At 37.7% G+C, this 24,308-nt stretch overlaps 2 protein-coding genes across 5 annotated transcripts in view; one reads left to right on the plus strand and one right to left on the minus strand.

Annotated features, from left to right (window-relative positions):
* Positions 1 to 7,429: 7,429 nt before the first annotated feature.
* LOC139981507 (uncharacterized) overlaps positions 7,430 to 24,308 on the plus strand; it is a 108,171-nt gene continuing 91,292 nt past the window's right edge. Inside the window, exons 1-8 of the mRNA XM_071993953.1 lie at positions 7,430 to 7,445; positions 7,860 to 7,938; positions 8,697 to 8,849; positions 13,373 to 13,537; positions 13,860 to 14,159; positions 14,508 to 15,122; positions 15,668 to 16,045; positions 16,774 to 16,809. Coding sequence (XP_071850054.1) covers positions 7,884 to 7,938; positions 8,697 to 8,849; positions 13,373 to 13,537; positions 13,860 to 14,159; positions 14,508 to 15,122; positions 15,668 to 16,045; positions 16,774 to 16,809 — 1,702 coding nt within the window. The 5' untranslated portion in view covers positions 7,430 to 7,445; positions 7,860 to 7,883. The remainder of the gene's footprint in view (positions 7,446 to 7,859; positions 7,939 to 8,696; positions 8,850 to 13,372; positions 13,538 to 13,859; positions 14,160 to 14,507; positions 15,123 to 15,667; positions 16,046 to 16,773; positions 16,810 to 24,308) is intronic.
* The window catches only part of LOC139981511 (uncharacterized), a 28,584-nt gene continuing 28,113 nt past the window's right edge, over positions 23,838 to 24,308 (minus strand). For all 4 annotated transcript variants that reach the window (XR_011797871.1, XR_011797869.1, XM_071993957.1 and 1 more), the window contains one exon: positions 23,838 to 24,266. Coding sequence is in view for 2 of the 4 variants with exons in the window: in XM_071993957.1 (XP_071850058.1) it covers positions 24,148 to 24,266 (119 nt within the window). In the remaining 2 variants the exon portion in view is untranslated. The remainder of the gene's footprint in view (positions 24,267 to 24,308) is intronic.

Here is a 24,308-nt window from a genome sequence, read left to right on the forward strand (position 1 = left end):
CACCTGGCCACGAAACAACCAAACGACTGATTCGTCAGGTGTGTATAACTATTCCCTCGAAGGGGAACAGATACTACACATGGTCTTAGTCAAAACGTCGTTTGTTTTGGCACCTAAGGCGGGCTACACGCTAGCAGACTTAAGTGGAACCGACTTAAGGAAAGTATAAAACGTTGTTGAGGCCACTTTGGATTTTAGTGACTCGTTAATTAATTAATAAATTAAAAATTAATAACTAATTCATTAGTTTATTTCCGTTATCGTCTGATCTTTGATATCATATTTTAAAGTATACGTGTTATCGTAATTGGAATACAAATATCGGCCACCCTCGCTGAAAACTAAAGTGGCTGGTAACCATTTTTTACTTAAAGACCAACTATGGAGACAATTTTTTTTTTTTTGGGGGGGGGGGGTTCCATTAATTTGGGAGTTTACATACCCATAATCAACATGTGTAAAAAATAATCTTCGAAAACCTACTATAACCCATCAAAAAACGACCACGAAAATGGACATTTTGGGTAGTCACGTGACATGAACCTCTGGAATGTCTGAAAACAGAGATTGACCCAAAGGAGCCTCTGGTCACCGTGTGACGTCATTGTTTGTGTACCGCGAAAATCAAACGCTGATATAGGCACTGTTTATACACAGATAGCGAACAATTGTACTGTATTTGACTTCCAATTTGAGCGTTTGAAAAGCTGTTAGCTTAAAACAAGAACACATGAAGGTAAAAAAATAGTTTTAAGACAATTTTTAGAAGAAAATTTAGTTAAATTGGTTATTTTATTAGCAAAATGTCCACTCAAATGGAAGCATCTTTTACATAGCGGAGCGTCAATAGGTCCGTACGGTACAATATACTGTAGAACATGCAAGCAGCTTGGCGATTCCGTAATACAATTTGATCGCAAGATACCGTAAACTGAACAGAAGAATAGACCTAAAAGATGCCTCATGCGTGATATGTGACGGAAAATGGCTTACGTTACTGTCAACAAATTACCAAAAAGACACTAAACATAATCGAACAACTACGAGAACACGCTGACCCGAATCGACCAGGGTAGCATATACATGACTAATTAGCTTCAGCTGAACATAGTACCTACTCGTTTTAATATCCAAAAGTACAAACACAGAAAAAGTATCCTTTCAATAAACAAAATTTAGCAGTGAATATCCAAATCCACGTTTCTCGTTCAATCCTGGGCGAAATACTACCGTGACTCTGTGTAATTCCATAGAGTTAAGTCTAGTTGAAACAGGCCTTGACCAGTTACATCCCACAATCACAAGACAGTCACTAACGAAAAAAAAAAACGTCCGATCGCTACATAGAACCGTTTTTATTCAACTCTTTGGACCATGCAGATGCCGGAATAAACAAAACGGACAATATAACACAATGTATCACGAACTCACGATACTGGAATACAACAAAGGAAATAGATAAATGCGATGAAATCCTAACATGACTATTTACACATGCTGTGAGCCATCTCACTACATGTACTAACAATGCTACCCTATAGGCACGGTATATACACGGTCATCTCTTACAGTAAATATTATACTGTCAATTGCGTGATATAATGGTACATGTAAGAACGTCCAGAGCTTGTTTACGGTCAATTTCACATTAGCTATATCCGACCATGGTCCGACACAGCTATCGACAGTATATAATTTTCGCAGAATGAGACATTTGCAGCATACACAGAGGCAGGGTCATGCATGTGGACTCATGGGCATGAGATACCCCGGGTGCTGAAAAATCTTTCCGCGTGGATCTCAAAAAATTGATCCAAAGTCTGCGGTGTTTTACGTCGGCTCTTTTACTCGGAAATCTAAAAAAGCTGATGCTTTTGTTGGATGAGGTATAACTGCAACCTCCAACAACACAGAATTGTGGCATTTCGGGGAAAAAGGAGTAATATCGTTGATGTTTTTGGCAGCTCAATTATACAACTTTACACACTAAAAGTATTGTCATAAGTGAGGTGTACAAACAGTGACGTCACAGGGTCACCTGATGTCTTCGGAACGTTTCAGGAATGTCTGAAATAGGTTTCATAAAAAGCTGACTTTTCTTCCCATTTTTCACGTATTATAACGTCAAATTGGTAAAGTTAATTACAGCAATGTAATTGGAGTGAGTTAAGGATTACATACATGCAAAATGGTGGGATTTTATGTTCATCGAAAAGTCTCCATTGTTGGTCTTTAAATCCCATAAATAGTATATATTATATCCAACTAAATTCACTTCAACAGTTAGACTAGTAAAATATACCATGTGTATACACACTCTGTAGTTGTTTTTCTGTCGTTCACGCCTTTGCAGTTGTACTCTCAAAAATGTTCGGCAAATATTGTAGCCTTCCCAATACTAGGTACGTATATATTCAACCAAATTTGGGTAACGTGTTACCCCCCCCCCCCCCCGCACCCAAAGCCAAAAGAAGTAAAATGTATCGACAATGTTGATCAATATGTCACGTTTTGGCAATTAAATTGGTTACATTTTACTTGTTTTGTGCCAAACCTTGCACCAAATTTGGTTGGATACATACGTAACCAGTAATCCAGTGTTTGGTACAATATTTGCCCAAATTTTTGGAAGGAAGTGTTATAAGTTTATTGCAGTATTTTCAGTTTAATTCAAACATGCAAATTAGATTCTAGGTTCTTGTTTATCAAGCAGACGTGTGATACTCGATTCTCACTCGAACTTGAGTACATTTTGTACTCGTACTCATTAATTTGTACTCAATCGTACCCCGAACAATGTAGAAACATAACAAGTACGTCACCAACTATGCCAAGTGTTGATGTTGACTTTGAGAAATAAGGGACATTCTATGGTAATTTGTGTAGATTTAAGCATTACTTGCGTAGCGCTTTGATTGGTTTGCGTCGAATAAATTTCAAACTTTTCCTGAAATGCAAGCTATATTCTTGCTGGAGTGTCACATTAACTAGTGTAACCCCCAGACATTCGTAACTTATTGTTTATAAGCATACTTAAATGAAGAGATGGCAAATTATGTTTAGACAATAGAAATGGTTTGGTTCAGTTCCTACGGATCATTCGTGTTTTAAGTGAGAAACCCCCCTCTGTTCGCTTTGCAAAATTATGATCCACACCACAATTCTATGCAACTATCACAAGTATGCATTATGACGTATCATAGCTGCGTTTTGTGACATGCACCTCGTAAAGTCTTCTTACGAGAGCAAGGTGAAGACAAATTTCCCACAGAAACGAGTCTGAAGAGCTACTGTAGATCAGGGAATCCAAATTGATAATAACGATTGCCAGATAGAAAAACACAAATTGGTTGGAGCAAAGTGCCAGAGATAACCAGAATCTCAGAATACCTAGAATGGACAATGTTTCGTTTCGTTTATTTCAATTTCAATTCATACATACATACACACACATACACACATACATACATAAGAAAGACAAAGAGAAAGTAAAAAAAATTCCAGATCGTAGTGGCACTGTGACATCACAGATTTAAAAAACTAACAGATCACATAAATGACTTTTAAACTAACATATCTCCCAAATAGAACATTGTATTTTCTTAGGTATTTTGGGGAGTTGGTCATCACAAATTTCTCTGTCATATATGCCAAGAATTGTAGTTGGGGTTTGTTACCCTTGAAGTTAACCATATTTTATCTTTATCAAGTTACTAATGTGAACGTTACCGGTCAACCAAATGTGGAAATTGTAACGGAATGTATTAAAGAAAAATGAACAATACTCTTGGTCTTCTTTATAACATTTATCTCACCTATTCCAAGAGAAAAGTAACATATCTAAAAAAAATGAGATGCATCTTCATGAAATTCTCCATAAAAATAACTTTGACAGCCAAACAACTTTCCTGAGTTTTTAAGTTTCCAAGATACATAAACAATAAGATTATGCTGGGAAAGTAAAACTTTCAAGTAAAGTTTGCCCTTATGATATCACAAACGTAACCTACTGCGGATCACTGAAGGAAAGAATCCAGGGTTTAACAACCCGAAACACAGTCCATTCAATCAATTATACCTTGAACTAACCGACAAGATATCGATATTTCGATAACTTACTTATACCATCATCATATTGGCAAGTAAAAGAAAAAGGAAAATTCTTTAAAGGCAACTTTGTCTTAGAATTGAAGAGAAGATATACAAATTATATTTCGAAAATAATGAATGACAGCTCTATTAACTTTAAATTAATTTTTCAATTAAACCAGGTTTTAGTTAAATACCCTTTTTGATTGAGAAACTAACTATATCAGCTCATTATTTACTGTAATGTCTGTCATAATACACACAATGTAAGAACTATAACAGATCACGACCTTTGAAATTATGTTATCATAGGTGTAATGTGTGCATAACACTTGCTCTGTTAGTTCCCATATCACCTTAGTGGCTATAAGACTTCATCCTACTTTCAGATTGGTCAATGTTAACAGTTTTATCATAAACTTTGATTTATCGGTATTAGTTACATTTTAAATAAGCAAAAACTTGAGTGAATATAATCCAAATAAGTTATAGCACGGAGCTATAAACATGGTTATATATAGTATCATTTCTAACACAGGAGTTGGATATAGTGCTTTCCAATAGTGGCATATCTACGGTGTTTTCCTTGCTCCTCTTCCCAGAATCCCAAAGAGACTTTGTGGTTCAAATCATTAAAATCGGCCTTATTAGAAAAAATAATAATAATAAAGCGCCAAAATCTACATTGTATTCGATGGCGCTGTACAATAATTATGAGAAAGCAAGATTGAAATAATAAGTCTTAAATTGTGACTTAAACTGAGAGAGAAGGAGACGTCCTGACAGACACATGTAAATCATTCCACAAGACAGGACCAGCTGACAAGAATGCACGGTCACCATAGGTTTTCAGACTAGTTCTAGGTACAATGAGAGATATGTTATTGCCAGATCTTAGTTGATAACGAGGGTTGAAAGAAAAGGAAATAAGCTCGGCTAGAGAAGAAGGAGCCACGCCATGTATGCCTTTGTAAATAAAAAGTAATTTTAAATTTAATCCTATACTCGACAGGTAACCAGTGCAAGGAACGCAAAATACTGCGAGAGGGGGTGCCAAACTCATAACAGTCAACAACCAATCTGGCAGCACTGTTTTGCAAACGCTGGAGCTTATGAACTAAATTACATGAAATACCAAAAAGCAAACTATTGCAATAATCTAGATGACTGTGTGTAAACGCAAGTACCAGAATACTCATAGATTTGGATGACACGTGCTTTCTAATTTTCGTAAGATTGAAAATATAATAGTAGCCAATTTTGCAAACATTGGTAACATGTTGTTCCATTTTCATGTGTGTGTCGAATATGACGCCGAGGTTACGAACCTGGATGGAAGAAGCTATAGAAGTATCGCCAACATTGATTGAACTGTTTTCAATTTTCATAAGTTGGGCAGGGGTACCAAAAATGATAAATTCAGTTTTGGAGTCATTAATTTTTAATTTATGTGCAACCATCCAATCACTTATGTCAGAGATACAGTTCTCCATAAGGCTGAAAGCATCAGGTATTAAGGTATTAACCAACTTAGTATCATCAGCATAGGCAAATCCTGTGTCAAAATAGGTAGAAATGACTTTAAATAGCGAGGCTGTATATAGCGTAAAACACAAAGGACCTAGACAGGAACCCTGGGAAACTCCATATTCAACACGGAGTAAACATGTATACCAAGGCAGGTTCAATTCTCATTTTTCTGGACCTTCAGTTTAAGTGGTATTTCATTAACGATGAAAAAGTTTGAAAAATATTGAAAGTGAACTATATGAATTATCCCAATGTTCTGGTGATATAAAACGAGGAACCGATGCATTCGCATTGAAGTGGCACAGAATTTAGGTACGGTTACTTTCATACAATATATATTTACTTTGTCGGAAGTTCATGAATGGTTTCATCAAATCCCTGTTTTCGTGGCCCAGAGAAGTTTTTGAACACCCACTCTTCCGTCGAAGATGCGCTACAGAAATTAGCTGCGAATAATGATGTTCTGGATGTATCTAAGCTAACAAAAATTAATGACGATGGGAAAAACACGTTAGAGAAGCCCGTGAAACTCATGAAAAGTAATTTACACACCTTCAACATTCCATTGTTCGATATAAATTCTGGAGTAGATATTATGTTGATAACAAGTAAATTCAACTCGTAGGCTCATGAAAGTGCACAAAATATTTTCTGAAATCTTCTTCAAAGAGAATGTCGATACACTTGTTTGCGATATGAGTCAAAGGGTAGGTTACTACTCCCTGCTGATCTTGTGTTTGCATGTTAAAAGAGCCACCCACAAGAGAGAGGTCACACACTAGATCTGATCATGACAAGGTCACTTGAGCACACAGTTGAGAATGTAGAGGTGTCTGGTGCTTTCATATCAGACCACAATCCAGTGTTTTTCAATCATGTATTGGAAAAAGAGTACGGGAAGAAAAGGAATACCGCAAATATCGTGCTATAGACATTAAGCAGTTCCGAAGCGACAATATAAATTCACCACTGTGTATCACAAGCACAACAGAGGTCAATGACATCTCAATTAATAATTTCTGTGAAACCTACAACACTGTGCTATCTGATCTCTTAGATCAACATGCATCATTAAAAAAGTGCAGAATTGTCAAGCGAAAATATGCCCCTTGGTTAAATGACAACATCAGAATGGCCGGGTGTCCAAGACGGTAGGCTGAAAGGCGTTGGAGGGAAATAAGACTGGCCGTTCACAAGGAGGCTTCCACGAGAGCCGTCTCGTAGTCACCAAGCTGGTTGCCATTGCCAAAAGGGACCATTTTATCGGGCTTATTAATAAAAAATCAGGAAATCAAAAGGAAAGGTTCAAGATATTAAATGAACTTCTCAAAAGAAATAAGGAAAAGCCTCTTCCTTATCACTTCCTCTTCACTTGATTTGGCTTCCCACTTTGGAATATTCTACCGCGACAAAAATGTCCAGATCCACACCCATTTGTCATCTCTCTTCCTCGGTATACCTCCAATGAACCTTGATGGGGATCCTCCTTGTAAATTCTCTTTCAAAGAATTTGATATGGTTTCAAGTGAAACTTTGATGAAATGTTGCATAGCGCCACCAACAAAATCCACTGATTTGATAAAGAAGAACAATCTGAAACCAACTCTAGGAAACTACAAAATGTTGGATTGCTCAGTTGCATTAACTGAGCAGTTGAACATTTTGCTGCAAAATGTTTAATTGACAACTTATCAGAAGTTGGGGCAAAGTTTTCTTATGTTGTTTGCACTTTTAAGCTTCCGTTTACCGCTTCAGGATATTACCGATACAACTTCTGAAAACAGGAAATGTGTACTTAGTCTCCAACCTTCGATGATACTCTATGCGTAAGATTTTATCAATGATTGTTTTTTATTCATATATTTTTTTAATAACGTCTCGGGAACGACATGCTGTTAGTTACCATTTACATATACTATGCATTATGTACTTGCTCTACTTCTATGTATTGAACACACTACGCGCCTGAGGTGAGGTGAAGTCCCATTGTATACAGAATTTTGTAGGGGTGCCTGCATTTGGTGTCTGCTATATAAATATACATATATATGATATTACTTAGGTTAGCAAGAGGGAGGGAATACATCATGATCGTAAACGTTTACATCGCCTATTGCGAACCTATTCATTTTGTTGTGAGTCAAGCGTAATTGTTAATCGCTCGAAATCACCGTCTCTTTATTAAACAGTAGGTAAGTCCAAGTTTTAATGCTTTTGGTTCTTTCACTCATGTTCTACAGGATTACAACTTCCGTCAATCGTCCATGATGCAGGTCTTGAAACATCTATGGATAATCGTCACTATTTGCATTCTACACGGTGGGACAAAGAGTCAAGTTCTTTGATTTTGAATAATAATAGTTTACTTAACCTCGAAATAATAGAGTTCAATAGGTTTACCCTTCACTATAAGTCTTGAGGATATATGTCTTAGCAGCCTTAAACCTTGTTGTTTAAGTAAATCATGATTTTTGTTTCGTAATCATTTCGGTTGAGGCAAGTTTGATTATTGCAATGTTAGGTTTTACATTTTATCGGTTGAATGGAAAAAATATATACGTCAACGTTTGCTTCAATAGAATTTTGTAAGCCACAATGCAATATGTTTTACAATTATTAGATGAGTCGTTTACATTTCATTAAAGGTTTAGTTTGGACCGGTGCAAGACATGACTGGCTGTTAAGTAATTAAGAAGTTTGTGAATGCATACCTCTTTCAGTTACATGTTCAAATGCAGGTTTACTAAAGAAGGGACAAAATGATGTTGTTTTAATACAGAGAATACTAATTGCTATTTATAAATAAAAATAAAACAAAACTGTTAGCAAATTGCTTATCCACTAAAGAGCCTGTGTAAGAGAATGTGTAAAAGTAAGCTGGCCTGACGTTTCGATCCTAGCAGGATCTTCTTCAGAGGCTAAATGACATGCTTGTCATATAGCCTCTGGAGAAGACCATGCTAGGATCGAAACGTCAGGCCAACTTACTATTACACATCCTATTTCTATCAAAATAATCTATTTTGATGAGAAATACATATTCTATTTTATCTTAATTCCAAACACAACCGTTTTAGGTACTAAAAGTGTTTTGACAGACTGTACAAGTCACCAAAATGCACGAATTGGCAGTAGTTGGAAAATTGACTGCAGGCTACAAGATTGGAGCGAAGTTAAATATTACCACGATAACCCAGTCGAAGGAAATTTACTAATCATGTCTAATCAAGGTAAGCCTTCAACATGTGTACAAGTGAGTTATTCCCACGAGTATCCACCATCAATACACAACTCTATAGTCATTATACATTATTCGATACATTTTTACTTTTTCAATTCAGCTTTCTGTCTTATTGTATGATTGCTTTATGATGATGGTGATAGTTTATAATGTCTTATACGAGTTCATTAAATCTTAAAAAGTGTTCAACTTTACAATGTATATTTTTCAAGAAATAATTGATATGCCTCTGTATGAATGTATAGGTAAAGGTAGAGGTAAAGGGAAAGGCGTGCGTTGACACAAGTGAGAACAATCAAGAGACAAAATGAGACAAATTAATGATTGAAATTTATCAAACTAGGCAGGCAGTTTAAAAAAAAACTTTAATTTTTTTAAATAAGGTTAAATTGAATAACGTGATGTACATGGTTTGCCGTACACACAATATATCACAAGTCATGTACAGCGAGATCAATTGTTCTCGTGACTTTACAATATGCTTACTTACTCTTAAAGAAGGAAACGGCTGTTAACAAATAGTGAGAAGCCACATAAGAACATCCTTGAAAAACATATTGCAAAGGAAGTAATAATCCAAACATTAGCATAAAGTAACTTACTCTTAAGGAAGGAAACGGCTGTTTAAATATAATGAGAAGCCGCATTAGCACATCCGAAAAATTATTATATTACAAAGCCTCAGGAAGTAATATTCCACACATAGGCTATCAGTAACATTCCACTTCCATATCCTTATACTAGGTGTGGTAAGATATAATAATAAAGTTTGTGATTTCCAATATAAATGATTATGAAGGTGATATAAAGTAGAATCTTTCATATCTTCCACATCAAACTTAAGATAATTCGAATATGGGCCAGATATTAAATCCAACATATAAAAATATTAAAACTTTTTGGCCATACGTAATTTAAAGTTTTATATAAAGTTAAGTTCATATAAAGTTTCATAAAGTAAACAAAGTAGAACCAAAAAATTCACTGGCGGGCCGCATGTTGCCCGCGGGCCGTAGGTTGCCCACCCCTGGCCTATAGGAACGATGTCCTAAAATGTCCCCGGACATATAGGGGAAGGAAGCTATCCGCCGCGACTGCATGTGAGTTTCTCGACTTGCCGTCCTGGGAGTCATACCACAAAATGGTGCATATCCTCTTACGCCATTATTAATAATTTAAAAATATAACATATATGATATGCACATTAACAAAATTTTGGTTATATTTTTCGGGCAAGTCGCTACAACCCCCCCCCCCCCCAAATCAGATTGGGCTCATACGCCTATCACTTTAGTTCTATTAGGCATTTGTTTTTTGAGTATTCAAAATCATACGAAGTTTTGTACGGTGGAGTATAAGAATCGCGAGTTACAATTTCTCAAGTGGCAACGAAATTTTTCAATTTTCAGGTCATGCACAATCACAGGAATAAATGAATAGGCGTAGATAAACTGAAGTGCGACAGTCGGAAATTCCGACTGTCGCACTCCAATTTTCCAACTATCGTCAGTTTAACATAGTTTGGGGTGAGACACCCCACCCCCCCCCCTGTAGCGACGTCCCTGCGTGTACCCAGTGTTCTCACATTTTGTTATAATTTAAAAAAAAAGTGTTTTCGAAATCGAAAAGTAGACTAAATAGTCAAGTGCTCTTTGATGGTCGTTGCGGATTTTCCACACACCTCAAAGACGACACAAAGACATGTTGGAGAAGGGGATGTTCGACACATATCCAAACGTCGCTCGTGCCTACCAGCTAATTCTCACCCTGCCAGTCACTTCCTGCTCATGCGAGCGCAGCTTTTCGGCGTTAAAGTTTGTGAACAATTCGTTGCGGACGGGCATGTCCCAAGCCAAGCACGTCTGAGTGACCTGATGGTGCTGGCCACGCACCCCGACCGAGCGGAAGCGTGCAAGCAGACTGCCATTGACTCATTTTGGAACCTAACTCAGCGACGTTGAATGGGAACAGTGTCAGCAACTGAATTTCTTGTAGGGCCTACGAGAAATGGGGCTTCTGTTGACTGCTTGGTCAATGGTTGTTAATTGTTGATATTCAGTCAATCGAAACAGTTAAATAATTACTGATTGATAACTAATGAACCAAATGTGCCATCAACGCTGCCATCGTTGAACAATATTTTATAGTCCCAAAATAAGTGCCACCCGTTACCTTTGCCAAAGTCAGTCAATTTTCCATGAAAAAGATGGCAAATTGTTTAATTGTTTTCTAAGCCTGTAACAAAGTTCGGAAAGTTAAGATAAATGTAGTGAATAGAGATTATGGGACTCCATGTGAACTTCTTCTTAAGTAATGCAATTAGTTCGCTAAAAGGTCCACCAGGATAAATTTTCCTCATGGTCTGATAGGTAGTTTCGAAAAAAATGAATAATAATACTCATTTCAAATACAGTCACAATTAACCTGGAAAATAATCACTTCGTTATCGTATGTTTTACGTTAGGTATCGCTACTTTCGCTTTTTCTGCCCATGTTTTCAAACGGCATAGCTTTTTCTTCACCCAGTCACCACTTCTCACGGGCATGGGCGGCAATCATGGATCAGCCAACACAAAAATGTTTCGATTTCTTAAATTTTTGGCGCTTCTGGGAGACGAGGAATTGGTAAAATGAGGAATAAATGAACAAATGGCCATCACTTCCTTCGAGAATATTCCCAAAATAAAAAATTGCCGGAAATTTTTATCAATTTTAGGGGTGTTGCTTTCTGCCATAAGGCACGGGAAGTGCCGTTTCCTGCAATCTGAGGGGTCTGCCAGACGAAACTTTTTCTTGTACGCTGCGCGCCAACCTGTGGTGGCGCTCCGCTTTGATAGTCATCACCTGCTCACGGCCCCCCCCCCCCAAAAAAAAATTATTTTCGCACGACGCCCCTGCTCACTGTGGATTAAACTCCGGTATCACTCAACAACAAGATAACATGGGATGCGCTGCCACGGAATATACTCCCTATTTCATTTCCCCAATATAAGGGAACGGGCACCGTCTTTGAAACACCATCATGCACAACTAAACAACAACTATGTACAAGCTTTGGCTGTAGCTATGAAGTGCTGTCTCTTATGATAATGACGCACTAGTTTTCTACTGAAATCGCCCAAAGATGCGGCGTCTGTAATCCGAGGAAACAACGAAATTCTCTGTTAATTCCTCAAATTGCAACTGGGCTAGACGTTCGCGGTGAATATGGCACACCATCACATGGTTCAGCCTCTGTTGAGTCATGGTGCTCCGTAGCCTTGTCTTCAAACGCCTCGAAGCACTAAAATATCTCTCGGCTTCCGTCAAACTGGCAGAGGAGACGAGGAGCAACCGCAAGAGAGCTTCGACTTCACCAAATATAACCCGTACCGCTGGATTCATCGATTTGAATATTTGTCTATACCCTTCAACCGACGACTGGAACTGGCCTCGAAAGAAAGGCAGACTAAGCTTAAGATTATCGGAGAGCTCAGGGTACCAACTCACGAGATCGGGGTGGAATTCTCCATTCAGCAACATTGAGTGATATTCGATGATATGAATCCTGAGATGTGTAAGCCCTAACCAAATAGAGCCACGACACTTCTCTTTTTCCAAATGTGTGGGGGGGGGGGGGCATTTGATAGTGTGTCCCCTACCCATCGGACTGTGGGGCACATGTCCCCCGCCCCCCTGGATTGACGTCCATGCTTTTATATATATATATATATATATATATATATATATATATATGTATATGTATATGTATATATATATATATATATATATATATATATATATATATATATATATATATATATATATATATATATATATATATATATATATATATATATATATATATATATATATATATATATGGCTTTAGGTGGATTCTATATATATTGTCCACATGAAACATATATGAATATATAGGGTTCGTATACAAATATCATGTTCAGTTTAATGTTTATATAAAATTCCCGATGCAACAGCAATATAAAGAAAAATATTAGCTTTATATGTAGTATACCTTAGCAATTTGCGCAGAACATGGGTCTGGTTTACAGTACTGTACATTACGATACCGAGATATATAACTGGATGCATTGGAAATGCAGTAACTCTCTTAAATGTACACACCGCGGCTGTAGGCCTACTATAATGTTACTGCTAGTAGTAGTAGTACAGTGGGCCGTGGGCTAAGCTAATTCGTGAATACCGCACAATGCTGTAGGCCTACTCTATGGCTACACTCTGTTGTAATATGTTTGTGACATGCTTTAACTAGTCAATAAACAAGCATAATAGCAAAAAATTAATTATTCATTTGGGGGTTGTGGGTTGTTTTGAAACTATGAGTCTTTTTGTTTTAAAGTTAATAAAAAAAAACTTTTGACAGGAAAGTCTAGATATGACATTCTGAGTATGAAATGTTCTGGCTGGAGAATCTTTTAACCTCTTTGACATTTTGGCTTGCTTTTTTATGTCAGATATTACACGTCATCTCAATTCTACTCCACTTTCAAGATAACGAGCATAGATTCGGATTTGGGAACGACAACGGTACCCTGGATATTCATGAAGATGGCGCCATGGTTATCAACAATGTTACAATAGATCATATATCTTTGTATACGTTGATATACACCGACAGAGACGGACATGATTATCAACATGAATTTATAATTATAGGTAATGTTAGTACCATTCATTTAAAGAGAACATTTTTATAGAAACAATTTACTCTAAATATCGAGAAAGCAAAATGTTGATCTTGTAATTAGTTCACGGTTAGGTACAGCAGAAAAGCAATCATAAATGACGTTAAAAATTATATAAACTGAGAAAATGCAATACTGATTTACACGTAAAACCAACTTCCTTGAGCTATGTCATGAAAAGTTGTATGATTGCAGAAGAATGTACCTTTGGAAATAATAGAGCATAAAATGTGATTGTACTGACTCACTCCAATCAGGTTACTGCTTCCTCAATGTTTACTCTTTTCTCGCAGATTGTCCTGACATTACTGTTTACGCCCATCATGGATCCGACGCACTCATAAATTGTTACTTCCCTCAGTCGCAAAGGGTTTATTGGTACGATTCAACGTCACGTAATGCTGGACCAATCGCAAGTCTTGAAGGAGGCCGGAAGGCGGGGTCAGGAGTCTCTGCTGGGAAATACGATATTGCCAATACCTGTGGTCTGCTGATAAGGAATACTACTTTCAGCGACGAAAAAACATACCGTGCTATAGTTATTGTTTCCAATATACATACATTAACAACAGATCAGGAAGTCGTTATTTATGGTAAGTCAGTGTTTTATATAAAGTTATGAGAATAACCCTAGCTGTAAACTGCCATTATTTTGACCTGCCTTATAAATTCGGTCCTGAGATAATACTGTACCTACCAAACTCAGTACCATAATGTACCATGTAATCCAGTTTTCTAAGAAAGAAAAAAAGTAAAAAGGCCTGTGTTGGAATGTATAAGTTATAGTTTTAATGTGTTGTTTGTAGCAGGATCTTCAACGACAAACTGAATTGAAAACAGTTTCAATATGCATTCGAGTGAGATTCTGCCATTATCGACACTTCAGGTACCCTTACTTGTTTACGTAATCTGGTTTTCTAAGGGTTTCGTTTATTCTACAGCAAGCGTCGAAACAGCGGTATTTTCAGTAGATGTTTGTGAGGGAAGAAACTTCTGTTTGGTGCAGCTGCAAGATCCGACATTTTTTATGTGTCGGGAAACAAATACAGGACCTCATACGATACTGAGCTGGACAAGGAACACATCAAACGGTACACGATCAGTTAATACTTCTAAGTCCTTTGATGGAAACATGTACGAGGCATTCGTATCAACGAATGTAAATCTTAACTGGACAGACCGACTATATGTTTACATCTGTAACTCTATAATAGATATTCCAGCTAAGCCATTAAGACAAATAGTTGTAATGGTCGAAGATGAGAGTAAGGACTACATCACTACTCTGTTGAAACCGACATATTATAAGGCATATGATGACGTCAGGTTAGTCTGCACCAATGAGAATCCTTTGTTCATATTATGGAAAAGAAACCACGAAACTATTGGATACTATCACGAAGGCAAATCGGATGTGTTGAAACCTGGTTACGAGCTTGATAAAGATGGATCGTTGCTCATTATCAAATTCTCATATACACATGAAGGTGAATATGTTTGTATCTACAACAATGGTAAAGTCGAGGAAGAACAGCAACATAATATCAAGACCGTTGGTGAGTGCCTTTATTTTTTGCAAAGTATCTTAATTTTTTGTATGATATACCATACTTGCGTTCTGCTGACTATAAGCAATACATCTTGTTTCATGTTTCTTTCTCATATTGATTTCCGAATATGATCCTGGTTTTAACTTCCTTTCAGGGGGCTCTTATCGGACGGGCCCAATATGAGGTACAACGTCATAACTAATCGTTAATTGGTCTGCAACATGATATTAAGGTCTCAAAGTCACAGATAAATACTATTCATTAAAAATCTTTTCTTCATATTAACTAGTTAGTACAGTGTCATATAGTATTGCTAAAGCTAGCTATATCATGACTAACAACCTCAAGATATAGAGGTATATTGTCTTTCTAATGAACAAACCTTTATCTTTATCATGCTTATCGATCGGAAGGTAGAACGTTTGGAATATATATTGCAATCTTCGTCGTATCCGAAGTAATAATAAAAAATATAAAAAAATCTGAAAATGGAAAATAAGTTAAGAACTATACCGTTCATAATTTTCTCTTCTTATTTCTTTATTCATTAGTTACACCAATCAATCCTGCACCTTCTATCGTTGGGTGCTCAGAGCCATTGGATTGCACATTTAATGTTACAAGCAGTGGATATCTGACATGTTTAATAGAGGGCGTTCTTCCAATCGTGCATCCGAAATGGATCCACGATGAATATGTTTCTTCCAGAATTACTTTCAGTCAACCACAGCTAATAGTGAGAAATGTTGGGTCTTTGTTTAACATATATTTGACAACTTACTACGAAATAACGACTGACCAGGGTTATGAAAGTGAGACAGACGAAGACTGGCAGACTTATGACGTCACAGCGTCCTGCTCTGTGAACTACGAGGTTCTTGGGCAACACAAGACGGACGTTACGCTGCGTCTCCAGAAACGTACTTCAGGTGACTTCATACAATGTATAGGCTTCATGAGGAGATAAATTGTTACTGTATGATGATGCAAAGGAGCTGTCAATTGAAATTAGACCACCCCATTGGAGCTTGTTGAAACATTCTTTTCTGGGTAATGATCTTCAAGTAACAATAAATGGAAGAGAGAGGACTCATTTTTTAGCATTCGGTTTTAAGTGTGGAGAAGGGGATATTTGGGGAGAGGAAGGGTGACTGTGGGGAGGGGGACATTAAAGGAGAAGCCAATTCCCCAACCCATGCAGACTGATGTGATAAATATGCTTGTGATGAATAACTCACACCACATTAATAAATCGTCCGTTTTAAATTATCGCACTGTAAACATATCGAGCTTCATAATATGACATAAAGATTATCCAAAACTAAACGTAAAAGACCCCTCGTGGGACCCCCTGTTGGTTCCGAAATGACCGAATTTAATTATTTCAGAAAATCTAACACGATGTCTTAAGATACGGACAGTTACATATGGAGAGCAAAATGGTATATTACCACAACCGTGACGTTAGCATTTTCTTTGCATCCAGAATATAGTTACAGGCGACTCAGGAAAGTTGAAACTCACAAATCATGCGTTAGGATGTAAGTTTATGTGGATTAGCATTTATTTCAGCTTATGTTTAATTTTCAGATACTAAGTGTGTTATAAATCGTATTAGTCATACATAATATCTATCTTTTCGATTTGTTTCTTGCAGCTGTAACAGAGGATAGGATAAGGAAGAGGTTTGGAGGTAAGTTTAAACATGCTGATAATTTTGCTATATTTCATATATTTACATCAAAAATGACATTGTATGTGATATTTATAAGTACAAGTTTACCTTAATATACGTTATTTGTTACAGAGTGACTCAAGTGTTTCCTTTCCTGGTAACGTCATATTGATGAGTATATCTAGAAACTGATTTTCGTGGGTCATTGCCTGGGTATACCTTCATTTCTGGTAAATATAATTAGCAGACAACATTGATGCTAGTAGTGTTTAACATGCATTTCTCGTTTTTATTCCAGCAAATAATAACTGGGTGTGCGTCATTCTAGTCAGTGTAGTGGCTGTCATTATGATTATTGTTCTTGGCTTTTCAAAATGGCAAAGCAGGAGAGGAGACCTGCGTCAACAAGAAATCATCTGATGCTGAGAATAATTATAAGAACAATGGTGAAGACAACCCAGCCTTGACAATTGAGATTTAAGAGAAAGAGAACTATAAAGAACGGCATGGGTCCATTAGTCATTATAGATAACATGTCTTTTGATAACATTCATGGAGAACGCATAAAAATACTTTATCATTGAATTGTTTTTCACTAAATGCAGTAAGTAAGAAGTACTGCTGTATAAATCTTGTAAAATATGTTATGTAATAACTTAAGCATATATATATATATATATATATATATATATATATATATATATATATATATATATATATATATATATATGTATATATATATATATATATATATATATATATATGTGTGTGTTATGGTATCTCCTCAACATAAACGGGTTATGAAATCAATAACCGGATATGTAGGTTAAATATTCGAAGATAAACTTGTTCATTTTCCTTCGTCGTTATTTCCATTTCATTTGAATTAAGAGAGGGTGTAATTGGGTCTTATCTAGCGTCATACTTTCATTGCATTACATTTTGTACTTTTCTTTCTGTATTAGATTAACTAAACGACTGGCACATATTCTATACCCTATAAGTTTACTTGTATATATATTCCATAAGATACACCTATGCACTGGCGGATCCAATGGGGGGGGGCAAGGGGGGCCATGCCCCCCCCCAAAGGTGAGCCAAAAAATGTTTCCGAACATCCGCTAAATCATATGATTGGAAATTAAAAAAATCGAGAGGAATAGCAGTGGTAGACTAGTCTAAACCTTTTCGTTTTCTGGTTTAAAATTAAATGCAGAGCTCCCAACTGACCCGCAATTCGCGGGAATTAGACCCGCATTCTAACACCCAAACCCGCTGACCTGCACAAGCGTCCGAAAAAACCGCATTGTAATTGTCAAGTATACATAAACAAATTTGCATCAAATTTTGACTTAGCAACCATCATTTCTTTAGCATTTAGCATAATAGAGTATGAAACCTCCTTTACAGCATCATTTGAACCTCAAATTAGCCTATAATTCTTTTCATTGGGGGGAGCAGCGAACATTTTCATGCCACGGGAAAGAATGAATTATCACCTACTATTCAATTTATTGATGTTACACACAAAAAATGCATATTTCTCAGAAAATTTTGGGTGACAAAAGCCTTTCTAAGTGCCACCATTTTACATGTAGGCATCACCAGGATTCCAAAAGATTCAAAAAGGGGAGGGGGACACCCCCTCCCCTTATACCCCTCCCCCAGGACGGCGATTCGTGGCATGGACCAGCATTTGCCTTCTCAAGGATTGGGAGCTATGTAGATGTATGAGCATGAGGATTTACAGTTTAACACCATTTTGCAGTTACAGGCTGGTTGTAAGAAACTTATAACCTATGAGAAATAAAATTTCTTGAGAAAGATGATCCCAACTTTGTTTTATAAATATTTTATAAAATTACACCTGGGAAACATTTTTTTTAGAAGTAAATTAACATCACCATTGTACACTTTTGTCGCACCAAATTGCATCTGAGGGCATTCAGCAATAGAAAATTTTCCAATTTTCCCCTCCCCTTAGACCCCTCCCCCATATCACTATAATGCCACTTTGGCCCCTCCCAAACAAAGGCCCTGGATCCGCCAGTGCACCTATGTCATATCAGATATACAACAGAAGTATATTCTCACTCACGCGTATTGAATGTGTCTTATTATTTTGTCTCACCCTGTACTGAAGCGGGATCAGGACACATTCCATTGCCGACGAAGATCCCAGAGAGACCGAAAATTATAATTTATTTTCTAAAAAAGTACTCTTTATTTTTCAATATGAGTCATATCTTATATCTCTGCTTTTGTCTAATAATATTTATTTCGGAGTAAACGTGGACTTTCTTTATAATACATTTTTAATACCCTTTTTAATTCTCTCTCTCTCTTTATTTATATATATATATATATATATATATATATATATATATATATATATATATATATATATATATATATATATATATATATATATATATATATCAGTGGCGTAGGAAGTTACTTTTGAGTGGGGGGGCTGAAGACTGATGGCCGGCCTGGGGGAGGGGTCTAAGGGGAGGGGAGGGGAGGGGAGGATTTTTTTGCATTTCCAGATAGCCTCAGATGCAATTTGGTGCAATATAGCACACTTCAACACCCACTCCATTTTGTAAACTTAATTTTGTATTTTCACCAGGCCTTAGATGCAATTTGGTGCTCCAAATGAGATTTTTTTTCTCATTTGGAAATAAAAAGGGGTTTTCTGACTTGCGAAGCGGGGGGGGGGCGGAATGATACTTCCGCCCCTCCACATTTTTCACTGGGGGGGCTGGCGCCCCCCCAGCCCCCCCGGTTCCTACGCCCTTGATATATATATATATATAGAAAGAGAGAGAGAGAATTAAAAAGGGTTTCACCCTTTTGACACGATGACATCATATATTGAAAAGATGGCAGCCTCCTTGAGATGACATTTGATTCATAATATCTCCAAAGGAAATGAAGATTTTTTTCAGCTATTTGGGAAGTTTTTTATAACAAGTATATCTCTATCATTCTAGATATGTTTGACTTGTTGGTTTGTTTCTCCTTTAAGTATATCAAACGCTGATCAGTGGTTAGATCAGGGAGTTGTTATGGACTCCCTGGTTAGATAATAAACCTAGATGTTCGAAAACATAGACCTTTATGTCAGATATTTATAATTACCACAAACGTCAAATTGGATACACCCATGTGAGTCCTTAACTTATAATATCGCTGTCCCTGTCCATACCTTGGTACCTATCGTACTGCCGTGAGCTATATTATCTATATACTCTCTTTGAGCTGCCTCTTGCCCCCTGGGGTATGTATTGTACATAAACTACTGCCCCTGAGCTTCCTACTGTCTCTGAATCCCTGAGATATATATTGCACCTAAATCACTGCCCCTGGGCTACCGACTGTCTCTGAGCTACCTTCAGTGCCCGTGAAATATCTAATAACATAACACCTAAATTACTGCCCTTGAGTTACTTACTGCCCCTGAGCTGCCTACTGTCTCTGAGCTACCTATAGTGCCCATGAGATATCTATTGCACCTAAATTACTCACCTTGAGGTACTAACTGCCTTGATCTTCCTACTGTCTCTGAGCTACCTAGTGCCCTGAGATATCTAATTACACCTAAATTACTGCCCCTGAGTTACTTACTGCCCCTGAGCTGCCTACTGTCCATGAGCTACCTAGTGCCCATAACTAATTACACCTACATTACTGACCTTGAGGTACTAACTGCCTTGAGCTTCCTACTGTCTCTGAGCTACCTATAGTACCCCCGAGATATCTATTGCACCTAAATTACTGCCCCTGGGCTACCCGCTGTCCCCGAGCTATCAACATTTCCTGAGCTTCCTATATTGTCCCATCGGTCCCTGGGTTACCCACTGGTCCTGAGATACACTAAGTCCGTCCACTACCTACCTGTATACAATGGTGATTTCAAAGCTGAGGGCCGAGGACCTTCTTCCGTCTTCTCTTCTGTCAGCAATTTCTGTCTGGAACGTATAGGTGCCTTAAAGACTTAAAGACTTGTAAGGAACTCGTGAAGAACCCTCATTGGCTTATGAAAGCTGCAAGCTGACCAAAGTCAGTCTCTTACATTCATATGTAACGTCCATGATTATGAATTGTCAATTGTCAACAACTCTGTAACTGGACGACATACATTAATCTTGGAGTGACTCGAACCGGGGACCATTAAGCAGTAATCAGTGGTCGATTTTCGTTTAAGTTCGTGACGCACATCGGGGGGTGGACGTGAAAACAGTAAAATCGTGAAGAGAAAATGTGTCTCAACTCATATCTAGCTTTCACAGGGCAACAACTTGGCCTTTGACTCGCAATTATGGATTAAAATTAATTCGTTAATATTTAAAAAATGCTTGTTCACAGGGGTGATGAGGAACGTGTTTGTTTTGTACTACCGTCAATATGATTGAAAGGCACCGGCGTCAACCACTGACCTAACACTCCACTGTTTAGATATATACTTCTTAATCAAGGGCGTAGGAACCGGGGCTGGGGGCGCCAGCCCCCCCCCCCCCAGTGAAAAATATGGGGGCGGAAGTATCATTCCGCCCCCCCCCCCGCTTCGCAAGTCAGAAAACCCCTTTTTCATTTCTCAATAAATGATAACAACATTCGTCATTTTACTCATTTATGCTATTTATGCTGAGGTGATGGGTTTATTGGAAAGATCCGTACATCAAGAGAATAAAGATGAAACATAAGGCTCGTGTGTAGGTCTATGGCTGTAATCTGATTCGATCACCACCCGTCTCAACTCCACCGTCATGACCTAGTACAGTAGTCTTCGACTGTCGTGAAGACCCGCGGTCTTATACAAGCAAACCCCGCACACTGACCGATTGATCAGCGGACACCACGCACGACTGTTTGCTCTTACCGACCAGTATCTGTTGAGGTCACATGCACATTTTACTACCTCGTGATTGGTAAGATTTGATAAAACTGCAGTTGAAGTCATGAATCGTCGTGAACTGTCTGACTGCCAGTCGGGAATAGGCTATATGTTCAGTTTTTCTCGACTGAAGCCGTCGCAACATAAAACTGCCGAAATATTGATCAATTGTAGTCTTAGCACACGCACACTGCTAGAGTGTCCATGATTTTCTACGTAATGACTGTCAAGTTGCGTCGGTTCGTGATCAGTCGTTATAGCGCCATCACCAAAACTTGGGTATATACGCCAATTATGCAAAGCTGCAGGCCCTTGGTGACAGCAACTAGTGGATGGCCTCGTTTTAGGGAAAGAAGCTGAACATGTGACCCAAATCCCGATAAAGATTATTGTCTTATACTATTTTAAGAAGCTAGCTCGGTCACTATTTTTTAAAGCAGCATTTTGCGTCCTTTTCTATGATTTTTCTCAACCTCACTGACTCCACTATGCCATAACGACATACATAACTAGCATATCTATTTAAATCTTACTTCAAATGGTGGCACAAAAGTCGAAAAATTTGCAACTTTCAATTTTGTTTTTCTCCAAGATATTTTCCGTTGGGATCCCAATAAACCTCGCCCATAATATGAATATTTAAACACTACGAACGTCATTGACCAATATGTAATACAACACCATGTCTTATGTGTGTACAGTCTATATGGCAGCTGTACAAGGGAGTTCCATAACACCTCCCTGGTTGTACCAACGCAAAGTCTTGAATCTATTTTTAGCAACGGCTCATACTAAACCTGCATCTCTGGTTGGTTGAATTCAAACTATAGTGGGTTTGGGGGAACTGTATGCGTTTAGTTTTAAATGTAGAATTTGTCATGGGAAGTCTTATCGTAATCTGTAAATATCCTTAATTACTCGCCAATTAACGTTGTTGGCAGGGAAAAACTTGGCTAATATCTTAGTTTGCTGTTTTGTGATTGATATATGTAAAAACCTCAATGGACATGTCAAAAAAGTAGAAAACGGCGACCAAACGCAAAATGCTGCTTTAAGGCAGACATCGAAATGTTTTCAATAAAAAATAAAAGTTATTAAATTAAAAATGAAAACACAAAGTGATCGTACATCACACGGGTTCGACTGGGATCAAAACATGACAGTTTGTTCCCAATATTATTACAACTTATAATTACAAATATATTAAAGAGGGCAAGTGTCTACCATCAAGAGAATCCTTCCAGCTCATTTTCGTCGATCGTTAACTATTCCGATATTGCGAAAAGGCAAGTTAAAAAAAAAAGTTGTATTACACAAAATCAGATCAAAGAATGTTGGGTATAACATTTCCCTAAGGTATCATTGTTGATGTATTATCTAGTTTGGTTGTTATGATACCAGCAGGAAAACATTCTCGATCATTCTCGAAATCGTCCAATGTCTAACCATAGCTATAAGTACACGTCGTTGTAGAAATTTTAATGTTAGCTAGTATTCGACGTTGTTGCATGTACACTTCAGCGACGATGGGCCAATTTCTGATACACGTTCGCAGGATCTCCGTGTAAGACATGTTCCTTTCTCACACTTTCTGAATGCTAAATGTCTTCGGATTCGACTTTGATGATGATACGTGCTTCACTGATTGGTTGTCGAAAGCAAAGTACGCAGTTGTTGTATCGCCGACGGCTTGTCATGGACACCTTTCTTTGAACGATGGCATTTTGTCATTAAAAAGCGATGAAAGAATCCCCTCTCTGTCATCCCTCTACCGACGCCTTACGTTGCATTGCTTTTATTGAATGTTATTTCCAACCGGAATTTCTCCACCCCTCGTTCCCGCCCGCCCGAAATTTTCGATAATGAAAATAATTATGTACATAACTAGCAGGGTGTGTTACAGGGATTCCTTGATTAACCTAAAGTAATCTAACTAACACGGTGTGTTACAGGGATTCCGTGATCAACCTAAAGTAACCTAACTAGCAGTGTATGTTACAGGGATTCCGTGATTAACCCTGAAGTAACCTAACTAGCAGGGTGTGTTACAGGGATTCAGTGATCAACCTAAAGTAACCTTACTAGCAGGGTGTGTTACAGGGATTCAGTGATTAACCTTGAAGTACCTTAACTAGCAGGGTGTGTTACAGGGATTCAGTGATCAACCTAAAGTAACCTTACTAGCAGGGTGTGTTACAGGGATTCAGTGATTAACCTTGAAGTACCTTAACCAGCAGGGTGTGTTACAGGGATTAAGTGATTGATCTAAAATATCCTAACTAGCAGTGTGTGTTACAGGTATTAAGTGATTGATCTAAAATATCCTAACTAGCAGTGTGTGTTACACGGATTCCGTGATTAACCCTGAAGTAACCTAACTGCAGGGTGTGTTACGGTGATTCAGTGATTGATCTAAAGTATCCTAACTAGCAGGGTGTGTTACAGGGATTCCTTGATTAACCCTGAGTAACGTAACTAGCAGGGTGTGTTACAGGGATTCCGTGGTTGAGTTTGTTCGCATTCACCATCTTCTGACGGAAGTTGTCTGAATCGAGTAAAACAATCCTGACCGATCCTGAAAATAATAATGAAAGAGAAGATTTAAGTCAGTGATAGA

The sequence above is a fragment of the Apostichopus japonicus genome, chromosome 15 (assembly GCF_037975245.1).
Source record: "Apostichopus japonicus isolate 1M-3 chromosome 15, ASM3797524v1, whole genome shotgun sequence".
Lineage (NCBI taxonomy): Eukaryota > Metazoa > Echinodermata > Holothuroidea > Aspidochirotida > Stichopodidae > Apostichopus > Apostichopus japonicus.